A 20,283-nucleotide genomic window follows, 5' to 3' on the forward strand; every position below is an offset into this window, starting at 1 on the left:
GCCTGTTTGCACCCGTGAAGTATTCTGGTTGCTCAGGAAGCCAAGGTGATTTGGTGATAACTAATGGTTTATGGAGGCTGCTGAGCTCTTGGACTGGTGTCCTTTAGAAGCCCCCAGAGTCTAAACCACCCTGAATGTGTCTGATCTCATAAGCAATGCAGAGTTGGGCCTGGTTAGAACTTAGATGGGAGAAGCTTCCCCCATATTATTCTCCTTTTTTTTTTTTTTTTTTGACTCTGAGACTACCTTTAAATGAAACTTTGCCTGCATAGTTGTGTAAATGTGTGTTGTGTGATGATCACTGGTGAGATGTGAACAAATGTCACTCAGGGAACCAAGTAAAGACACCACCCAAGTCCAGCTTGGTGACCCACTGAGTTTTACTGGGGCTGCTTACAGGAGTATGGGGGAGGGGTTACAGGAGCAGAAATGACTCAAAGACCGCTGTATCACCAAAGCTCTCCCAGCATGGGTGACAGCTCCCGGAAGCCGGGAATCTGGAGCACACTGCACACATGTGCAAACAGCTCAGCAGGTTGGAGGGTGACTCTTCCAGGCAGCTCAGGCAGCCTCACCTCATGGAGGCAGCTTGGCTAGTCTCTGCCTCTGTTAAGCTCTCCTTACTACTTATTTATGCTCGGAGAGGGAGGGGTCAGGTACACCTGGTCAGTTTCAGGAACTTCCTGAAGCCTCTCAGCTGTTTACTTCCTGAGCACATGGAATGTCTCGCCTCCCTTGGCTTCCCTCAAAGATGGAAAATTTTATCTCAGAGGAAATGACTACACACAAAAAAACAAGATGGTGCTGGGGCATATACTGTAGAGATGCAGTGGCACGTGGATGTGCAGATGTCACAAGGTCTGCTGACACTGAGGACCCTTTGGGGTATGGGAAGTGCCCTGTCTGCAGCTGGATTTTCCGGCCTCTGACTAGGACGCTGAAATCTGTTCTCTTTGGTGCTGTTTGCAGAACTATTTCCAGAGTCTTTTGGAAACTGAGACACCAGCGATCAGGCTCCAGCCCCCACTTCCTCCATCCACGTGAATCAGAAGTCAGTAGCTTCCCTTTCCGGCTTCAGTCACGCTGCACTAGAGAGGGCTGCTCCGTTTGTACCCTGACACACCCATTGCATTCATTCCGTAGTCTGAGTAGGTCCGACGCTTTGACAGGGGGGGGGGGGGTTGGGGGGCTGGGGTGGTGGTGTTGTTGGAGGGGGATCCTGGAATTTAACCATGGAAAACGACAGAGACTAAGTAAAGGCATAAGGGAATTCAGAGGAGGAAGACGGTAGTCCTAGGTGAGGTGTTCTGAAGGGGAAGAAGAAGGAATTTGATCTGGAGTTTGAAGGACTAGCAGGATGTGCAAGTGTTGGGAGAAGGCATGCAGGCTCAGTGAAAGGGAAGTGACCTGGGAGTAGGCAGAGGAGATGCTGACCCTCTGAGTGACGAAGAGAGCTGGCACCTGAAAGGCACCCAGTTCAGGCCAACGCTTTGGCTGTGCGTACTCTGTGCTAGAGAGCTCCATCTAGGTTTTGCTTGTGTGTTTAGAGATGGGTGAGGGGTGATGGTAATGACGTGTTACTATGTGCCCACGTGGCTTTGAACCTCCTGCCTTTCTACCTTCTGAGTCCTGGGATTGCAGATGTAGGACATCTCTTCCCCCGTGGTCCATCGAGAAGAGGCCACTCTGCGGAGTGACCTGCTCCTCTGATGGAGAGGGTAGGACTCCTGAGAACAGAATGTGGCAGTGAGGACCTGCGGGGAGTCAACAGGTTCTCGTGACTAATATGCATGGAGGAGGGGGGTAAACAGAGGCAGGCCTGGACAGTCATGAAAATCCTTCCAGCTTGAGTGTCTTTTGGTTCACAGGAGGGACTTCAGGGAAATGGGAACCAGGGAAGGGTGGGATTCTGGTGACTTTCAGAAATGTTCATCAGACAGGCGCTGGTGTGATGTGGGCACAGGGGCAGCGGTGTGACGTGGGCACGGGCAGCAGTGTGATGTGGGCACAGGGGCAGTGGTGTGACGTGGGCACAGGGGCAGCGGTGTGACGTGGGCACAGGGGCAGCGGTGTGACATGGGCACGGGCAGCGGTGTGACGTGGGCACAGGGCGGTGGTGGGATCAGAGTAGCAGCTGGGATGTTCTTGAAACACCCTGGGAAAGGCAATGCTCAGAAGAATGGGACGAAAGGTCAGGTAGTAGCAGCACTTCTGTGACAGGGCTAGTGGGACTGGTGTGAAGACAGTCACCACTTCATTTGGTCACTTGGCAGAGGCAATGGTGTGGCTTATGCATCATGTCCACCCTCTGGACTTCATTTACTCTTCTCTGGACATGCAACACAAGTCATCACATTCTGTGGAACTTGGGCAGAAATGACCCCAAGGAGAACGCCTGCAGGGATGCTGCTCCCAAACTGGTCCCCATTTGGCTCTGGGGATGCTTTGATGCCGAGGGTAAGTTATAAAGCCTTTTGTCTCAAGGGCTTCTGCTTTTTCTGAGTTTCCCTGATGGGTGAAGGCTGGTACCCTAAGGACCAAGGCCTGCATGTTAGCTAACTGCTTCTACGTGCTGAATGAGCACTGTCTCAGTTATTTTTCTGTTGCTGTGACAAAACCCTGTGTCCAAGGAACTTATGGAAGAAAGAGTTTATTGGGGGCTTACAGTTTCAGAGAGTGAGTCTGTGGCCATTATGGTAGGAAGCACAGCAACAGGCAAGCAGGCATGGTGCTGGAGCAGTAGCTGAGAGTTTACCTCTGATCTATAAGCATAAGTCAGACAGAGAGAGAGACAGAGAGACAGAGAGAGACAGAGAGGTACACACAGAGAGACAGAGAGACACAGAGAGACAGAGAGATACACAGAGAGAGACAGAGAGAGAGAGAGAGAGAGAGAGAGAGAGAGAGAGAGAGAGAGAGCGAGCTAATTAGGAAGAGTGTGGGCACCTGAAATCTCAAAACCCACCTCAGTGACACACCTCCTCCAACAAGGCCACACCTCCCAATCCTTCCCAAACAGTTCCACCAACTTGGTGACCAAATGTTTAAAGATATGAGCCTATGGGGGCCATTTCTCATCCAAACCACCACAGGCACAGCATCCTCACAAGATCTCATGAAGCACTTCCTCTTACCATGACCATTTCACAGGTGAGCAAACAGGTGTGGAGGTGCTGGTGGTGGGAATCCACTCTCGGCTTGTCCAGCTCAGAACTCACATTATTAACCCGCCTACTCTCATGCTTTGGTAGTTTGTTTAGAACAACAAGCTGTTCTGAATAAACTGCAAAGGCAGTAAGTTAATGAAACAAATGAATAAAATCTATCAAGACAAAAAGTATGTGCACAACCATGATGAAGGGTGGAATGCAGGTGTGAATCCAGGTCAACTATCTGCCTTCAGCGTGGGGTGTTTTCCTTGACTCCTCCTGCCTATACATGGCAGTGTGAGCCTGTCCTAGTGACCTTGTGCGTTTTAAAGTACCACATTTAGTGCTTGACATAAACCAAGAATTTATTGGTTTTGCTTGAACCAAACCCCAAAGAACCAAATGAGCTGGAGAGAAGATTGAATAAACAGACAACAGATAGATGTTAGAATAGTGAAGTATTTGCAGTGTGAAAACCACCCTCCCACATGCCTTCCCCTCTTCCTCATTTTCCTCCTGCTCTCCATTTTTCTTTTCAACAGTGTCTTGGTGTGTATGTAGTGCATCCTGGCCTTGAACTCACAGCTTCCTACCTGAGCGTCCATATTTTGAAAGGAAATCAGCAATTTAGAGAATATGTGGGCCAATATTTAGAGAACATTGCATAACAGTAACTATCCCTGTTAATATGCCCAGAGGGAAAAAATATTGATTGATTCTCTCTCTCTCCTCTCTCTCTCTCTCTCTCTCTCTCTCTCTCTCTCTCTCTCTCTCCCTCTCCCCTCCCTCTCCCTCTCTCCCTCTCTCTCTCTCTCTCTCTCTCTCTCTCTCTCTCTCTCTCTCTCTCTCTCTCTCTGTGTGTGTGTGTGTGTGTGTGTGTGTGTGTGTGTGCGTGCATGTGCAGGTGCAGGGCAAGAACACAGATGTCAGAGGACAACTCAGAGGAGCATTCTCTCCTTCTACTGTGTGGGTTCCGGGGATTGAACTCAGGTCACCAGGCTTGGGAGCCACAGTCTTTGCTCACTGAACCATTTTGCTGGCTTGTTCTTTGGTTACAAAATAATTCTTACCAATAACTGTGAGCTAATTCCAGGGTCATGGAACACTTGCATATATTTTATGCTAAGAACGAGAACTCCATTTTAAAAGGAGCAAAGAGGAAAGAAGGAAGAGAAAAAGAAGTGGAGCCCCAGAGTGAAGATGGGCTCCACCAGTCCCTGGGAAACCTCAGGACAAACTCTGGGGAGTGTCCCAACCTGTCTTCTGTTTGACAGTCTACCACGTGTTTTCATTACAGGAAACTTAGAGGCGCGCTTCAGGAAGAAACCCTTTAGGACAGAGGCTGCCTGATAGGGTGGAAGTGTGTAAGGTGGGCTGGGGAAATTCACAGGAAGTCACTTAAAGGGTCACTGAAAATTGAACATTGAGAATAAATGCAGAATGTTAGAACTGGTATGTTTAAGTCCATCACCCTCTGCTGTAGTACCCGCTCGTTACTCTGACAACTGGTAGGTGAAGTGGGGGAGGGGAAGCCTCAGCCAGTTGGCTTCTTAGGTATATGAGGTGGACTACACCGTGAGCAGAAGGGTGATGAAGGCAGGTGATTTTTATGGAAAAAGTAGAATTGTGGAAACTCTAACCACCATGAGGGGTTCAGTGATGACCATCAGTTGCAGCTGAAAGAGGGGCTTTTGTATCAGATGGTGTAGGCGGACAGCCGTCAATCCACTCATTCAACTTAACATGACCGGTTAAAAGACACCCAGCAGCATCTGCCTCCTGATGGGACGCACCCGGTGCCATCTATATCACAATTTTGCCATGAATCAAGGCCTTTAGACCTAACTATCATTCCATAGGAAGGGTGGGCTCAGAGGCCCATGTCAAATGATAGATACCTCTAGATTCTAACCAGTCAAAATCCTTTTCTTGGTCTTGCCATACTATGGTCCTGTCTGGCCTGGAACTTACTCTGTAGCCCAGGATGCCTTGAACTTGAAGTGATCCTCCTGCCTCAGCTTTGAGCGCTGAAATATAGGCATGTACTACCATGCCTGGTTGCAAATTAGCAAAATTCTGAACATGGAAGGTTCTATAGAAGAAAAGAGACTTAAGAGACATTTCAAACAAATGCAATTTAATTTATGGGGTTTTTTCACCCCCAGTTAGGGATCTAGTTTGAATCCTGATACAAATAAATCAACTGTAAAAACAGGTACACATTTATGAGCGAGTGAGAGATATTTATATCCTGACTTTTAAGGCTATTAGTCATTGGATACAATGATACAGTGCTTAGAATTTGTTTCTGAATCTAGATGTGTGGAGCCAGAGGGAGAGAAGATCGAGGGGTCGGAGCACATGTGGATGGGCTGTGAGGTGGGGTAGAGGTGCTCGGGGATTTATCCTGCCATCACATCTATTTGTAAATATGTTTGGAGAGTGCCATATAGAAAGTTGGCAAAAAAAGCAATAAAGTCTACAGACCAGACTTCCTTCTTTCATCACGGTGGTGGAGGTGGAGTGTGTTCAGTGTGTGTAGCTGCGTGTGCTCTCACGCTTTCTTTAGTCTGAGTACTCTGGGATGGCTGCATCCTGTGGGCAATGACTTTTGGATATAAAGAGATCTAACAGGCTAAAGTGGTATCAGGTATCCATACATAGACAGACATCCCTGTTTAGGGGACCGCGGGGGCCAGTCCCACTTGATTATTTCCACGGTCAAAGACGGAGTAAAACTGCCGGATGAAGACATCCCCCAGGATCCAAAGGGGCCCAGCGGGCGGTGGAATGTCAAGTCCTTGAAAGCCACTGCCGCAGAACTGCATCCCATCCACTAAGTCCTAGGGTCCAAAAGAGGCAGTTAGTAGCAGACAGGGCAAGACAAGAGCAGCCCTGGGAGCTGTACTGAGTGGTGGTGCTGGCTGGCACCCAACGGCCTGGGATGGTGGGTGAGTGTCACTGTTGTGGTTGGTGGGTTCATCTTTCATTCTATGCCCACATCCAGCTTGCTCAGTACAGTAAACATTTGCTCCGTGCACTTATCTGTGTTCTACAGTTCTGAGAACTGTCTGTTTTTTACAGCCATACCCTGCCATCAAGTCTATAACTGGAAACACAGAGACCTTATTGCAAAGCATTTGGCATTAGAACACACTGGTTTAAAGCCAATCTTCCTTAGTTCCAAGCAGAGCTCAACTTAATTTGCATAAGGGAGAGAAACTGCTTTATGAATGACCAGCCACCACCTCCTTCTTGACATGGGGAAGCAGCATTTGAGTGGGCTCCCTTAGACACAAGGTAAGCACACATCCACTGTTCTATGAAGGGAGTCTAATCTCCCCCACGCTTCTTTTTCTTCTAGACACTGCGTAACCCACGTTGTCCAGAACTCACTATCCCGCCTCTGCTTCCTGAGTGCTGGGGTCCCTGGCATGCACCACTGCTCCTGTTCCCTAATCTTATTTTTCACTTTTGCAAAGATTTGGTTTCTGCCGGGCAGGTGTGGTTTTCCCAACAACCCTCTGAAACTCAAAGATGATGATGAGGAGGTAGGGGAAGTCACAGCTCTGTGGGAGGACGAGGATAAAATTCAAAGCTATTCCAGCATCCTTGATGGACTGAGATGGCCCTGATTGCAAGCTGGTAGGAAAGGACCCCAGTCCCATGTTGGGTACAAGCAGATCCTCTTGTTGGATAAAAGTAGGAGAATATAGGTGCTAGGTGGACATCTCCCAGGATCCAGAGGGGCCCAGCTGGAGGGTTAATATCAAGTCCTTGAAATCCACTACCACAGAACTGCATCCCATCCACTAAGACCAAGAAAGCCACTGCCACAGAACTGTATCTCATCCACTAAGTCCTAAGTGTCCTAACTGCAGTCCACCCACTAAATCCTAGAGTCCAAAGAAGTGCTTTGTAACGTGGTGATGGGAATGGCGACTGGTGAGCAGGGCTTAGTCTCGCTGTGTGCTTTGTTCAGTATGCTCTCTGCAGAGGCTGTTCCAAGAGCTTAGGAGGCTTACCACGAAGCTATGCTTTAGAGCATAAAGTGAAGGTAACTCTACGTTAACACCTTTATGCTGACACAGTCATCAATGGCATGAGTGATTCTGGTTAAAGATCGACATGTTAAAGTGTGTTTCCCAAGAAGACATCAAAAATCAGCCCAGGGGATGTGAAGCAACTATAGGTTTCCAAAATATCCAGCTTTTCATCTCTACCTCACCCTCAGAATTGGGGAATTATTGCAATAAAAGACACATTTTGGCTTGAGGAGAAAGCTAATTTGAATGTTGACACCCCCCCAAAGCAGTTTATATCTTCTTTTTTAAAGTCACTTTAAAAAATTTTTTACTATTTGTGTATATGTGTGTAGTATGGACCTGTGACACACACAATGGGAAGAGGATATTGGATTTCTTGGAGCTGGAGTTACTTGTGGTTTGTGAGCCACACAAAGTGGGTGCAAGGAACCCAACTGTGGTCCTCTGGAGTGGCAGCGAGTGCTCTTAATTGCTGAGCCATCTCTCCAGTTCCAGCAGTCATATCTGAACTATTTATTTAACTCTGAGAACCTTAGCATCCTCCAGTTGCACATGGGTAGTGTGGAGGATTAATATGTTTGCTGATAAATTCCTTATGGCAATATCAGAAATCTCCCTCAAATGTCTTGTACCTAAGTAGCTGCTGCCTCAGGGCAGAACCGGAAACTACAAGCAAGTCCAGGAGTTTCCACTACAGGCAGCTTCTTCTCTCTTGGACAGAAAGCCACATCAGGACTGCACTAGGTGGGAGGGAGCGTGGAGTAGATGCAGCCTTGTGTAGACGACTTTCCAGGGGGAAGTGGCAGGCACTGTGACTCACAGAATAAGGAAATAGCCCTTACCGGCAGGATGTAGGCAGTTGGGCTGAGGGTATATGAAACCCCGTTGATGAGGAAGGCGACATTTGGCATCGTGTTGAGGGAGGCGCAGTCCACAGCGTACTGAAACAGAGAAGGATCGGCTCAGAGACAGCTCTCTCCCAGAGAAGGACAGGTTCTCCCACTCCTACACCATCCCCGCTCCAGGTAGACACTCACTTCTCCATCCATGGGTGTGGCCCCAATGGCCTCTTGAAGCTGTTTGATCTTGTCAGAGGGGCCAGTGAGGAGGGAGGTCCCTGTGTCCACAATGGCCTGGCAGCCCTCAGAGCAGAACATCACTGTGTCTCCCACCTGGATTCTGAGGACAAAGGGCCCCGTGGTCCCATGGTTAGCACCTCATCCTTGGCCATTCCTGCTACCTGTGGGGCCCTTTACCTTATCAGGATACAATAATGGTATCTCCTTTGGTCCCTTCTACCACAGGAGCGTGTTTTTTTTTTTTTTTTTTTTTTCACCTGGCATGTTTGTTTGTTTGAGACAGGGTCTCTCTGCATATCTTTGGATGTTCTGAAACTCACTATGTAGACCAGGATGGCCTTGAATTCAAAGAGGTCCACCTGACTCTGCCTCCCAGGTGCGGGAATTAAAGGCATGTGCCACCATGCCTAGCCAACTTGTTTCTTTTTAAAGAAGGGTTTCACTCTGTCCAGACTAGTTCTAAACTCAGCAGTCCTGTCTCAGCCTCATGAGTATTGGAATTATAGGCATGCTCAATTATACCTGACTCAACTTTTTTTTTTTTTTTTGGACTGAGAGTCACAATAAGAAATATACTTACTTCTTGACCAATCACACACACACACACACACACACACACACACACACACACACACACACACACACACACACCCTGAAATACATTCTTGTAGTTTCTATTGTACTGTTTTTATTCAGAAATGCAGATCAGGAGCTAGCTGGGCATGGTGGGGAACACCCGTAAGTAATTCCAGCATGTAGGAGGCTAAGGTGAGAAGATCCTGAGCATCCCAGGCCAGCTGGGGCTACTTGGCAAGATCCTGTCTCAAAAAAATAACACAAATCAAACAGAGATTCCTTAAAATGACATCATGGGCATAAATAGGTAAACCTCTCCACCACCTGACGAGCATCCGTAGCCAGTGAGCATTGGAGCTGGTTCACTTTTTATCCAGAACATCTTAGAACAGAAACTAGACTGATCTTTCCTGATCTCCCACTTTATCTAGCACGGTGCTGGTCCTGTGACAGGGGTGCAATCCTATTTTCCCATTAGGTCCATGACCATGCATGGATTTCAAGGCTCAGTTTCAGAGCCATTGCCTCCACAAACCCTGAGCACGCAGTCTTTAGACAGAGAAGTCTCACTCTGCAGGCCATTCTAGCAGCTCTTGGAGTGCTGACCACATTCACTTTGGGTGGTGGCAATTTGGGACCACACCTCATCTTCCATGCAAGCTTCAAGAAAGCAAAAAACCGGAGTCCAAATCATGCTTGCATTCCCCACGTCACTCAGCCCTTGCCTCCGGTGTTAATTAAGGCTGTGTGAACAATGGGTAGCTGGCTGTGTGAACTAGAAGGAGGCCTGCTAAATGCATACAGAAGGAAGCCACTCCTGCAGCCCTTCCCGTGTGTTCCCACGCCTCCAGTCCAGATGTCAGGTTCCCGCATCTGCTCTAGTGCCTGGCAGTCACTCGGTTAATCCCGTTTGAGCTGTGGCTGTTGTGAGTTCTTCTGTTCAACCACAGCTACTACATGGAGGATACTCACCCATCCAGAGCAATCTGCCAGTAGCCTTGCTTGGTGACTGGGATCCAATTGAGGCTCCCGGAGAAATGAGAGGGGTCATAGCCTCCGAAAGTCAGCTCACTGCCTGAGCCACTTTCTGGGTCACTACATAGAGAGAAAGACACATTGTCGAAGAGGGGCCAATGGAAGCACAGGGCAGGGGTGGTCCTTGAGGTCCCTTTGCTGTGTGTCTGGGCACTTGTATCTGTTACCCAGGTAGGCAGAAACTACCTAGGTAGCCTGAGCCTTTGGGGACCAAAGAGAAGAATGACTCTGTCCAAGGCTCTGTGAATATCCCCTGCTTCTTGAATAAAAAGTTTAGGAGGTAGGGCACATCAGAACTGCAGATCCAAGGTCAGGAGCATCCTGGGTGTGCAAACACTGAGGATGCAACTGAGGATGCCCCCTCCAATACCCTTTCTCGGAGTATCTTCCCTGCTATGAATGCTGTGGTGTTGGGAGTCCCCACAAAATTCACTCCCCTTTGTTAAGGTGGAGAGATAATTTGAAAGCAATACATCTTATTAGAACTTGACTATTGGTTAATCTTCTTCAGTAGTTTTTTCTCAAGTTACATGCTGGAATTTAGTAAGATTCGGGGAAGAAGGGCATTTCCAGGGGGAAAAGGAGCAGAAAGACACAGAGCCTGGGACGCTGCAGGACAGGGTGGTAGTGGGGAAGGAGCATATATCTATGGGAATTGTAGGTTCGTTGGGGACTAGGGGTGTAACTAAAGGGTAGAATGCTTGCTTGGCATGCATGTGTCCTGGGCTCTAGAACTCTCCACCTGATCTTATTGAATTCTCACATCAACCCAGGGTTTGCTTGAGGAAGCTGAGGCCAGGGGAAGCAGGAGTCCTGACAGTGTGCCTTGATCAGAGTCCTACCGGGCCTGCTCCCAACTCTGGAGACACAGCACAGGCCAAGAGAGCAAATTCCAGACTCTTTACGTGTTAGGGGGTCAGGGAAAGGGGACTTGCACTGCAGCATGACGAGCTCAGACCAGCCCAGCATGGGAAAGGTAAGTCTCTCTGTTAGGGAGGAAAGTGAGGTAAGCACCCAGGCTAGGGCACAGGAGCAGCAAGCTTCGCGCTCTTCCCAGCTATGGTGTATGGATTTTAAGAACTTGCACAAGTACAGCAATAAGATAAAACGGTCTTAACCATTTCTGAGTGTGTAGTTCAGATTGTCATTACCATGAAGCCAAGCTCTCACGCATCTTCACTGTGTAGAATGGAAACTCATTAAACAAGAATCCTCTTCCCATCCCCCAACCCCACCCTTGGCAACCATCACTGTACTTTCTATGAATTCAATTCTAGGTACCTCTTGTAAGTTTTGGTGACTGGCTTATTTTGTTTTAGCATAAGTCTTGGAGTTTAATCCATGTTCTAGTACATGTCAGAAAATGTTTGTGAGGCATTGGGGATTGAACTCAGGGTCTTGTGCGAACTAGGTAAGTCCTCTTGTGTCATACAGTCTCCCTCACACTCCTTCCTTTCAAAGGTCAAATCATATTCTTCTGTATGGCTATACATTTTCCTTTCCTACCCATTAAAGTACAATTCATTTTTAGTATCATCTTAGTGGTTATTTTTTCCCGTCTCCCAACCACAGAGATTATCCTTGTTTCATTGTGTTTTGGTATCTACTGTCACGTATGGCATGGAACCGGACCTTGGTATTTATTGACCATATAAATCACTAGCCAATCTCAAGGGTCCATAGATTCAACTCACAGTGGTAGTTTAACAGTGCTTGTCACAACTCCTTTACGAGGCAACTACATTTCCTCAAAATCTGGAGAGCCTAAGTGTTTTGCTCAAGATCATGTATCATAGGTCAAACAACAGATTCAAGGATTCATGGGTCGTAGGCCCATGGAGTCTCGTGTACCAGGCCAGATGCCTGTAGTCCTCACTGACCTCACTTGACTGGCCTCACCTGCTCAGGTAGACAGAGAACATAGGCAGCTCCACAAGGTTCTGGGCCATCATGTTGTCAAACACTGGGGTCACCCCTCCAACAGCCAGTGAGGGGTATCCCAGGCCCAGAATCCCATCAAACTCCGCGTTCACAAAGGTCTGGCCAGGCTCCTTGACGCTTTCTCCGAACTGTTGGCCATTCACAGTCAGCCCTTCCACCTGAAGGGAGAATTGCACAAAGGTTCATTGGATGAGGGTCTCAGGTTCCTGGGTCCCCGTTCTGATGAAAGCCAAGCCTTCCTTTCTCAGCTTTCCTTGCTAAACAGGCACAAACATTTTGACTATAATCCCACTAATGTAATTTCTTCATGCAACTTTAAAAAGTGAAATATAATAAAATGCATAAATTATGAGTGTCTATTTTAATGACAGTCCACATACTACTCATGTCCGTGTAACCCTCCTGAAACAAGACAGAACATTCCAAAGCCACAGTATATGCCTTTCTTGTACACTGCCAATCATTGTATCTCTCCTCCAGAGTGACTGGTCTTCCAAGCAACACTGGTTTTGTCTACGTCTTTAATTTTACATAAATGGAATTATCCACTATTGTGCTACTGTGTGCTCTCTTACAATGTTTTTATTCTCATTAGTATTCCAAGGTATGACTATGTTACCATAATGGATCCCTTATGCCATGGGTGGATTTCTGGGCTGTTTCCTGTATTTGACTACCACTAATGGTGCTTTGTATGCACATGCTTTGGTGGACACATGTGCATCTTTCTACTAGAGTAAATCTCTAGATTTCAGGGTTTAGAAGTATTCTCTCTGAGCAAAGGTCCTGAAGTCTCCCAAAATTGTGGTACCAATGTTTCCATTACTGATATTCTGGGAGCCCCAGTTGGCCCATACCCTCATCAAAACTTGCCGTGACCTGTCTTTTCCATGTTGGTTTTGTTGTAGATATATGCAGGTTACATTGAGATTTTAATTTTATTTCACAACAATTCATGAAATTGCCTCTTTGGAGATCCTCTTTTAGAAATGCCTGTTTCCGTGGCAGTTGTTGGTGTATTTTGGAACCAAGCCCTTTGCTGGCAACTGCTAGTTTCCCCCTAACTGTCAGTGATGCCTTTTGCCGTTTTTGATGAACAAGATATGAATTTTAATGTAGTTAATTTTATTAATTTTTACTTAATTATTAGTGTTTTCTTTTTTTAAAAAAACATGCTTCAGAGTTTTTATTTTTTCACAGTCATGAAGACATTTCCCCAAGTTTCCTTCTCCATGCTCTATTCTTTTACATTTTTGCATTTAGATCTATAATCTACCTAAGGTCTGACAACATGTGACAAAGCTATTAAGATGAATTTTTCTACATAGATATCTAAGTGACCTACCATTTTTTAAAATAACAGCATTATTTTCTACATGCTGCAGGAAAATGTTCAATATGAGCAAGGTGATTGGTGGGAGATTTTTGGATTTTTCATATATCCTGGTACATTTGTCTCTTTTTTTTTCTTAGTCTATTCCAACATGGCAGTCTAAATTGTGGCTTTATAATACCTTGGCAATATTTTTACTAATCAAGATTATTTTGGTATATTACATTACATTCATTTACATTTTAGAACCAACTTATCAATTTCTAACACAAATCATTATTGTTTTGATTATGGCAACATTGGATTTATAAATCAACTTGAGATTTTGACTCCTTTATCAAAATGAGTCTTTCTGTGGTCATGGCTTTTCTTTCATTTATGTAAGTCTTTTAATTTCATACAGAAATGACAAATTTTTTTAGGGTAGAGGTTTCATATTTCTTAAAGGTAAGCTTTATTTTATTTTATTTTATTTTTTCCGTTCATATTCTTTTTTTATTTATTTATTATGTGTTTTAATTTTATACATCAGCCATGGGTTCCCCTGTCCTCCCCCCTCCCGCCTTCACCCCCACCTTCCCCCAAGCCCCTCCCCTCCATTCCCATGTCCTCCAGGACCAAGACTCCCCTGGGGATTAATTTAAACCTGGTGGATTCAGTACAGGCAGGTCCTGTCCCCTCCTTCCAGACTGAGCAAAGTGTCCCTGTGTAAGCCCAAGGTTCCAAACAGCCAGCTCATGCACTAAGGACAGGTCCTGGTCCCACAGACTGGGTACCTCCCAAACAGATCAAGCTATTCAATTGTCTCACTTATCCAGAGTGCCTGATCTAGCTGGGGGCTCCTCAGCCATTGTTTCATAATTCATGTGCTTCCATTGCTTTGGCTATTTGTCCCTGTGCTTTTTGCAATCTTGGATTCAACAATTCATGCTCTTGCAGACCCTCCTCTTTCTCTACAGTTGGACAACGGGAGATCCACTTGGGGCCTGGCTGAGGATCTCTGCATCCACTTCCATCAGTTATTGGATGAGAGTTCCAAGATGACTGTTAGGGTGGTTCAACATACGAAAGTCTGTCAATGTAATACACCATATAAACAAACTCAAAGAAAAAAAAAACCCACATGATCATCTCACTAGATGCAGAAAAGGCATTTGACAAAATCCAACATCCCATCATGATAAAGGTCTTGGAGCGATCAGGAATACAGGGCACATACCTAAACATAATAAAGGCAATCTACAGCAACCCAACAGCCAACATCAAATTAAATGGAGAGAAACTCAAAACAATACCACTAAAATCAGGAACAAGGCAAGGCTGTCCCCTCTCCCCATACTTATTCAATATAGTACTTGAAATTCTAGCCAGAGCTATAAGACAACATAAAGAGATTAAGGGGATACAAATTGGAAAGGAAGAAGTCAAGCTCTCCCTATTTGCAGATGACATGATAGTATACATGACTGACCCCAAACATTCAACCAAGGAACTGGTACAGCTAATAAAAACCTTCAGCAACATTGCAGGATACAAGATCAACTCAAAAACATCAGTAGCCCTCCTATATACAATAGACAAACAGGCTGAGAAGGAAATCAGAGATACATCACCCTTTACAATAGCCACAAATGATATAAAATACCTTGGGGTTACGCTAACTAAGCATGTGAAGGACCTATATGACAAGAACTTTAGGTCCCTGAAAAAAGAAATTTTTTTTTTAAGATTTATTTATTTATTATGTATACAGTGTTCTGTTATTTATTTGTTATGTATACAGTGTTCTGCCTGCCTGCATCTCTGCAGGCCAGAAGAGGGCACCAGATCTCATTACAGGTGGTAGTGAGCCACCATGTGGTTGCTGGGAATTGAACTCAGGACCTCTGGAAGAGAAGCCAGTGCTCTTAACCTCTGAGCCATCTCTCCAGCCCGGTAAGCTGTTTTTTTGATTTTTGTTTTTGGTGGGTTTTTGTTTTGTTTTGTTTTTTGTTTTTGTTTTTGTTTTTGTTTTGGTTTTTTTGAGACAGGGTTTCTCTCTGTAGCTTTGGAGCCTGTCCTGGACTAGCTCTGTAGACCAGGCTAGCCTCGAACTCACAGAGATCCATCTGCCTCTGCCTCTCGAGTGCTGGGATTAAAGGCATGCACCACCACCGCCTGGTGGTAAGCTGTTTTTGATGGTATTATAAATACTGTTTTTAAGACCTGTTTTTCATTTGTCTTCACATTGAAATCCATTTGATTTTTGTTATGTTTATCTCTTCTAGAAATGTTGGTAGATTTTCTTATTAATATCAATATTATCAAAGATACTTTTAGATTTCCTACGTGTAGAATTTTGTCTTGTGACTGTTTGTGATGGCACATGCCTTTAATCCCAGTACTCAGGAGGCAGAGACAGATGGATCTCTATGAATTTGAGGCCAGTCTGGCCTACAGTGAGAGTTCCAGGACAGCCAGGGCTACACAGTAAGACCCTGTCTGTAGCAGGAATCTTAAAGAGTCTTAATAATAAAATCCAACTCAGAGCCAGGTATTGGGGTGAATGCTGGAAGATCAGAGAAGCAGAACAAGCCACAGGCACATCACCTTGCCAGTTTCTCAGCTGATCCTGTTTCCTCAAACTGGAAGCCTCTGAGTCCTCACCCGAATGAATCTCAGCTGAACTGTGCTGTTCAAAAGCCTAAAGGCTTAACCAGCCAAAATCTTAACCAGCCAAGTGCTTCTAGTTTCTGGTTCTCATGCCTTACATACCTTTCTGCTTTCTACCATTACTCCCTGGGATTAAAGGCGTGAGTCACCATCCGTGGCTGTATCCTTGAACAGATGGATTTCTGCCTCTGGAATGCTAGGATTAAAGGCGTGTGCTACCACTGCCTATCCTCATGTTTAATATTGTGGCTGTTCTGTCTCTGACCCCAGGTAAGTTTATTAGGGTTTACAATATTTTGGGGAGCACAATACCACCACACCTGTCTCAAAACAAAACTAAATAAAACAAGAGGAAAATCTTGCCGGTACTGGAAGCCTAGCCAACTACCCGGGGCTAGAGAAGTAACAGATCGTGGAAGAGAGCCTACAACCACCACTTTATCAAAGCAACATCAAACCTCACTTCGCTTTAAATATCTGTCCTTATCCCCACTGATAACGTAATCCCCAACTATCATCAAGGAAACTTCTCTTTGCGACAGATAGAGATGACACAACCAGTCAAAATTCAGAGATGTGGAACCCAGTCCCAGTGGATATTTCAACCAAACAACTCCCACACCTAAGGCACAGGGGTCATTGTGAACAGTGGCCAGAAAGTCTGGAAGAGCCAGAGGAAGGCAGGGTTTGCTGTGAGGTTAAGAATGTCAGAAGTTACACCCATAAAGTCTCGCCAATATAATTGTGTAAACGGAAGCTGAACAAGGCTGACACCAAAAGACGTGCCTACATGGAAGGGAGAAAGCCCATGAGGGCTCAACCCTATTCAAAGAACTATGGGCAGCCCAGGAATGCTGGGAGTGGGAGAGGAAGGAGCATACCCATTTGGTTACTCAATACCACATGGTCATTCCTGAAAACATATACATACAAGTAACATTGTACAGGCAGAGCATTACATATTTAGGAATATGCACATGCATACCTATGTATATAACAACTTTTGTGTGGTGTTTTTTGTTTGTTTTTCGAAACAGGGTTTCTTAGTAGCTTTGGTGCCTGTCCTGGACTAGCTCTGTAGACCAGGCTGGCCTCGAACTCACAGAGGTCCACCTGCTTCTGCCTCCCGAGTGCTGGGATTACAGGCGTGTGCCACCACCGGCCAGTGTAAATAACAACTTTTAATGAAAAAAGAGGCCATGAATTTGAAAGAGAGCTAGCAGGGGTGTGTGGAAGGGTTTGGAGAAAGAAAAAGGAAGAAGGAGGTTATGCAATTATATTAAAAATAAAAACAAACAAACAAAATTAAAAGCAAACAAGGGGGTCTTTTATGTGCTGATATGACAGCGTTATTGCTTCCTTCCAAATCTTAAGCCCTTAGTGTCCTTTTCTTTTCTTGTCTTACTGCGTGGCAATGGTCTTCAGCACAGTGATGAACAGGGGGGTAATACGACTACTGCTGTCTCGTTCCTCATCTTAGGAGAAGCTCAAAATCTCTAAAAACTTCACTATGGAGTTTAAGCTCTGCTGCGGGCTTCTGAGGAACACAAATTAACCTCAGACTTGCAGTCTTCCTCTCCAGCCTCCTACGTGCATCTCCACGACTGGTCTGTGGATATTCTTTACTAGATTAAGGAAATTAATGATAAGTTTCCATGTCTTTATTTGGGTGCGGGCTGGAGGCCCAAAGAAACTTCTAACTACAGTGAATTCATGTGCTGAAGCAGAGGCTGCTGCAGAGGCAGAGGTACACCTGGCCTCAGAGCCGGAAGTGTGGAGGGAGGGGCCGCTGCAGCTGGAGTTGTGGGCTTGGCTGCTCCCTGCTCCATCCAAGGGAGCTAACAGAGGTGACAAGCTCTATGTATGCCAGAACCTACCTCCTGAGGATCTCAGTCCCTTCCCTGCTTTTCCAAGTTATTACAATTATCAGTTGGAACGCATCCTAAGTGGGTATTTATACTGTAACATACACATATAAAATATATTTACATATTCACATATAATTCCAATAGAAAGTTCTGTTTTATCTAAATAATATTTTACATAAAAATCATTTTTCTGACAAGAAGATATTACTGACACTGTGTTTTGTTTGTTTGTTTTAAATTTTGAGACAGGGTTTCACTCTGTCGCCCTGGCTGGCCTGAAACTCTCTATGTAGGCCGGACTGAGCCTCAAGCTCAGAGATTCATTTGCCCCAGGCTCCCAACTACTGGGATTAAAATGTGTGCCACCACATCTGGATTTACTAAAACATCACAGCCATCTTTACTAAAACATCACAGCCATCTGTAATGATTTATTTTTCCTTTATGTGCATTGGTGGTTTGCCTGCACGTGTGTCTGTGTGAGGGTGTTGTTTCCCCTGGAACTGGAGTTACAGATAATTGTGAGCTGCCACATGGGTGCTGGGAATTGAACCCACATCTTCTGGAAGAGCAGCCAGTGCTCTTAACCACTGAGCCATTTCTCCAACCGTCTTAAACATAGTTTAGCCGGGTGGTGGTGGCACATGCCTTTAATCCCAGCACTGGGGAGGCAGAGCCAGGAGGATCTCTGTGAGTTCAAGGCCAACCTGGTCTACAGAGCGAGATCCAGGACAGGCACCAAAAACTACACAGAGGAACCCTGTCTCAAAAATTAAAAAAAAAAGGGGGGGGGCTGGAGAGATGGCTCAGAGGTTAAGAGCACCGACTGCTCTTCCAGAGGTCCTGAGTTCAATTCCCAGTCAGCCACATGGTGGCTCACAGCCATCTGTAATGAGATCTGGCGCCCTCTTCTGAATAAATAATTAAATAAATAAATCTTAAAAAAAAAAAAAAAAAAGATTTGGGTTGGGGATTTAGCTCAGTGGTAGAGTGCTTGCCTAGCAAGTGCAAGGCCCTGGGTTCAATCCTCAGCTCCAAAAAAAAAAAAAAAAAAAAAAAAAAGAAAGAAAAAGAGACATAGTTTAAGGAGCCTTAGTACCCTAAAGGAAGTAATTAAGGCTAGTAATACATTCACTTTGCTTTTATATTATTTGATGACCAGCTCAGTGGAGTACCCAAACCCCACACAATTCAGAGTTCAGAAGGATTTGCACCAGCTTTAATTGGGGGTTGGGGGGTGAAAAAGAGTCTTCCGCTAGGTTTTTCCTTTCCGCCTTTTCCCACTTAATTATATGTGCCATGCTCAAATTAATAAAGGAATGTTGAGGAAGACTTGGCTCCACTGACCTTGGGCTCATGAATTGGAATGGTACCCATTAGAGTGGGCCAGCCTCTGTTTCTCCCAAGGCCTAGGCCCACCCACTTGCATAAAGTATCCAGACAGGACCAGGACTCCCCTGGTTCTCTGATCCCCACAGATCAGGGACCTAAAAGACTTTTGGTCTGGGGCAGGGGGGTTCAAGGAACGGCCACTAGACTTTGGGACTTTGACCCCTGTATTCTGCTCTGTTGTTGAGTATCTGCCTCATGCCTTCCTATTCCACTGATGGAACCCCAGCTTGCTCACTGGCTCGCATTTCTTTTTCCTGCTCAGGGATTGGTGATCCAGCCCTGACACCAGGCAATGCCCTGACTCTTGTTTCTTGAAGATAGTCCCACACTGCTCTCTAGGGCTCAGCGTGCTGAAAAGACTAGCCACTGTCCCATCTCAGGTGGGAAGGATTGCTCCCTTCCCCTAGAAGCTAACCTTGTCTATCTCCTCCTGAGGCAGATCTGAAATTGTGCCTGAGACCTCTCAAGGATATCCTGCTACCCCTGTGCACAGTTCCTGGGCAAGAGAGCAGTGATGGAGGGATTGAACTCACAGAGACTTGGTCAGCTCCGATGATTCCTGTCAGGCTCCCGGTACCATAGTGGATGGAGAAATGATTCCCTACCTCCTCGTATGTGCTGGACTGGGATGGATGGAACACCGGGTGTGTCTCTGGAAAACAAGAACACTGCTCACTGCTTCCATCCCTGCCCCAGAGAGGCAGAGTGGCTTCCCTTGGCTCCCCACAAGGAGTGGAAGATGGAGGTCCTTGGAAAGGCCTGTCATGGCCTTTTGCTAGTGAGATACTGTGTTCTCTGTAGCCTACCCAGGTGTGTCCCAACCAGGGATCAAATATTTGTCTCTGGGCAAACCTGGTTGCTCACAGTGACCTAGACACAAGATAAGCACAGTTTACCCGGCGCCAGGAGCAGTCTCAACCATCAGTGTGAGCCAGAGCCTGGCCTTCAGAGAAAGCTCAGGGGTGAACAATTACCACTCCAGGAAATTACTCCCAGCTCTTCATCCAACTTTGCAGATGCCTAGTTTCGGGTTTCAAAGAGATTCTACCCTTGGGATGTATCTCACACAGAACCAGCCTTCTCTGTTTAAGGCTTCTGTTTCCAATCTCTACCTAATCCCTACATTACCTCTGGCCAAATGGACACACCCAGGCCACTGTGCCACACCAGCCACACCTCCATGGGAGCCAGGCCATCGGGGCCTCCTTGAAG

General features: G+C 45.9%; 1 protein-coding gene across 1 annotated transcript in view; it reads right to left on the bottom strand.

The window, feature by feature from the left end:
* Window positions 1-5,340: 5,340 nt before the first annotated feature.
* Window positions 5,341-20,283, bottom strand: part of Ctse (cathepsin E) — a 34,878-nt gene continuing 19,935 nt past the window's right edge. The window contains exons 5-10 of the mRNA XM_036202747.1: window positions 19,605-19,723; window positions 11,785-11,984; window positions 9,823-9,945; window positions 8,233-8,374; window positions 8,038-8,136; window positions 5,341-5,992 (exon numbers count right to left, since the gene is read on the bottom strand). Of these exons, the coding sequence (XP_036058640.1) occupies window positions 5,828-5,992; window positions 8,038-8,136; window positions 8,233-8,374; window positions 9,823-9,945; window positions 11,785-11,984; window positions 19,605-19,723 (848 nt within the window). The 3' untranslated portion in view covers window positions 5,341-5,827. The remainder of the gene's footprint in view (window positions 5,993-8,037; window positions 8,137-8,232; window positions 8,375-9,822; window positions 9,946-11,784; window positions 11,985-19,604; window positions 19,724-20,283) is intronic.

Source organism: Onychomys torridus, chromosome 11, assembly GCF_903995425.1.
Source record: "Onychomys torridus chromosome 11, mOncTor1.1, whole genome shotgun sequence".
In the NCBI taxonomy this organism is placed as follows: domain Eukaryota; kingdom Metazoa; phylum Chordata; class Mammalia; order Rodentia; family Cricetidae; genus Onychomys; species Onychomys torridus.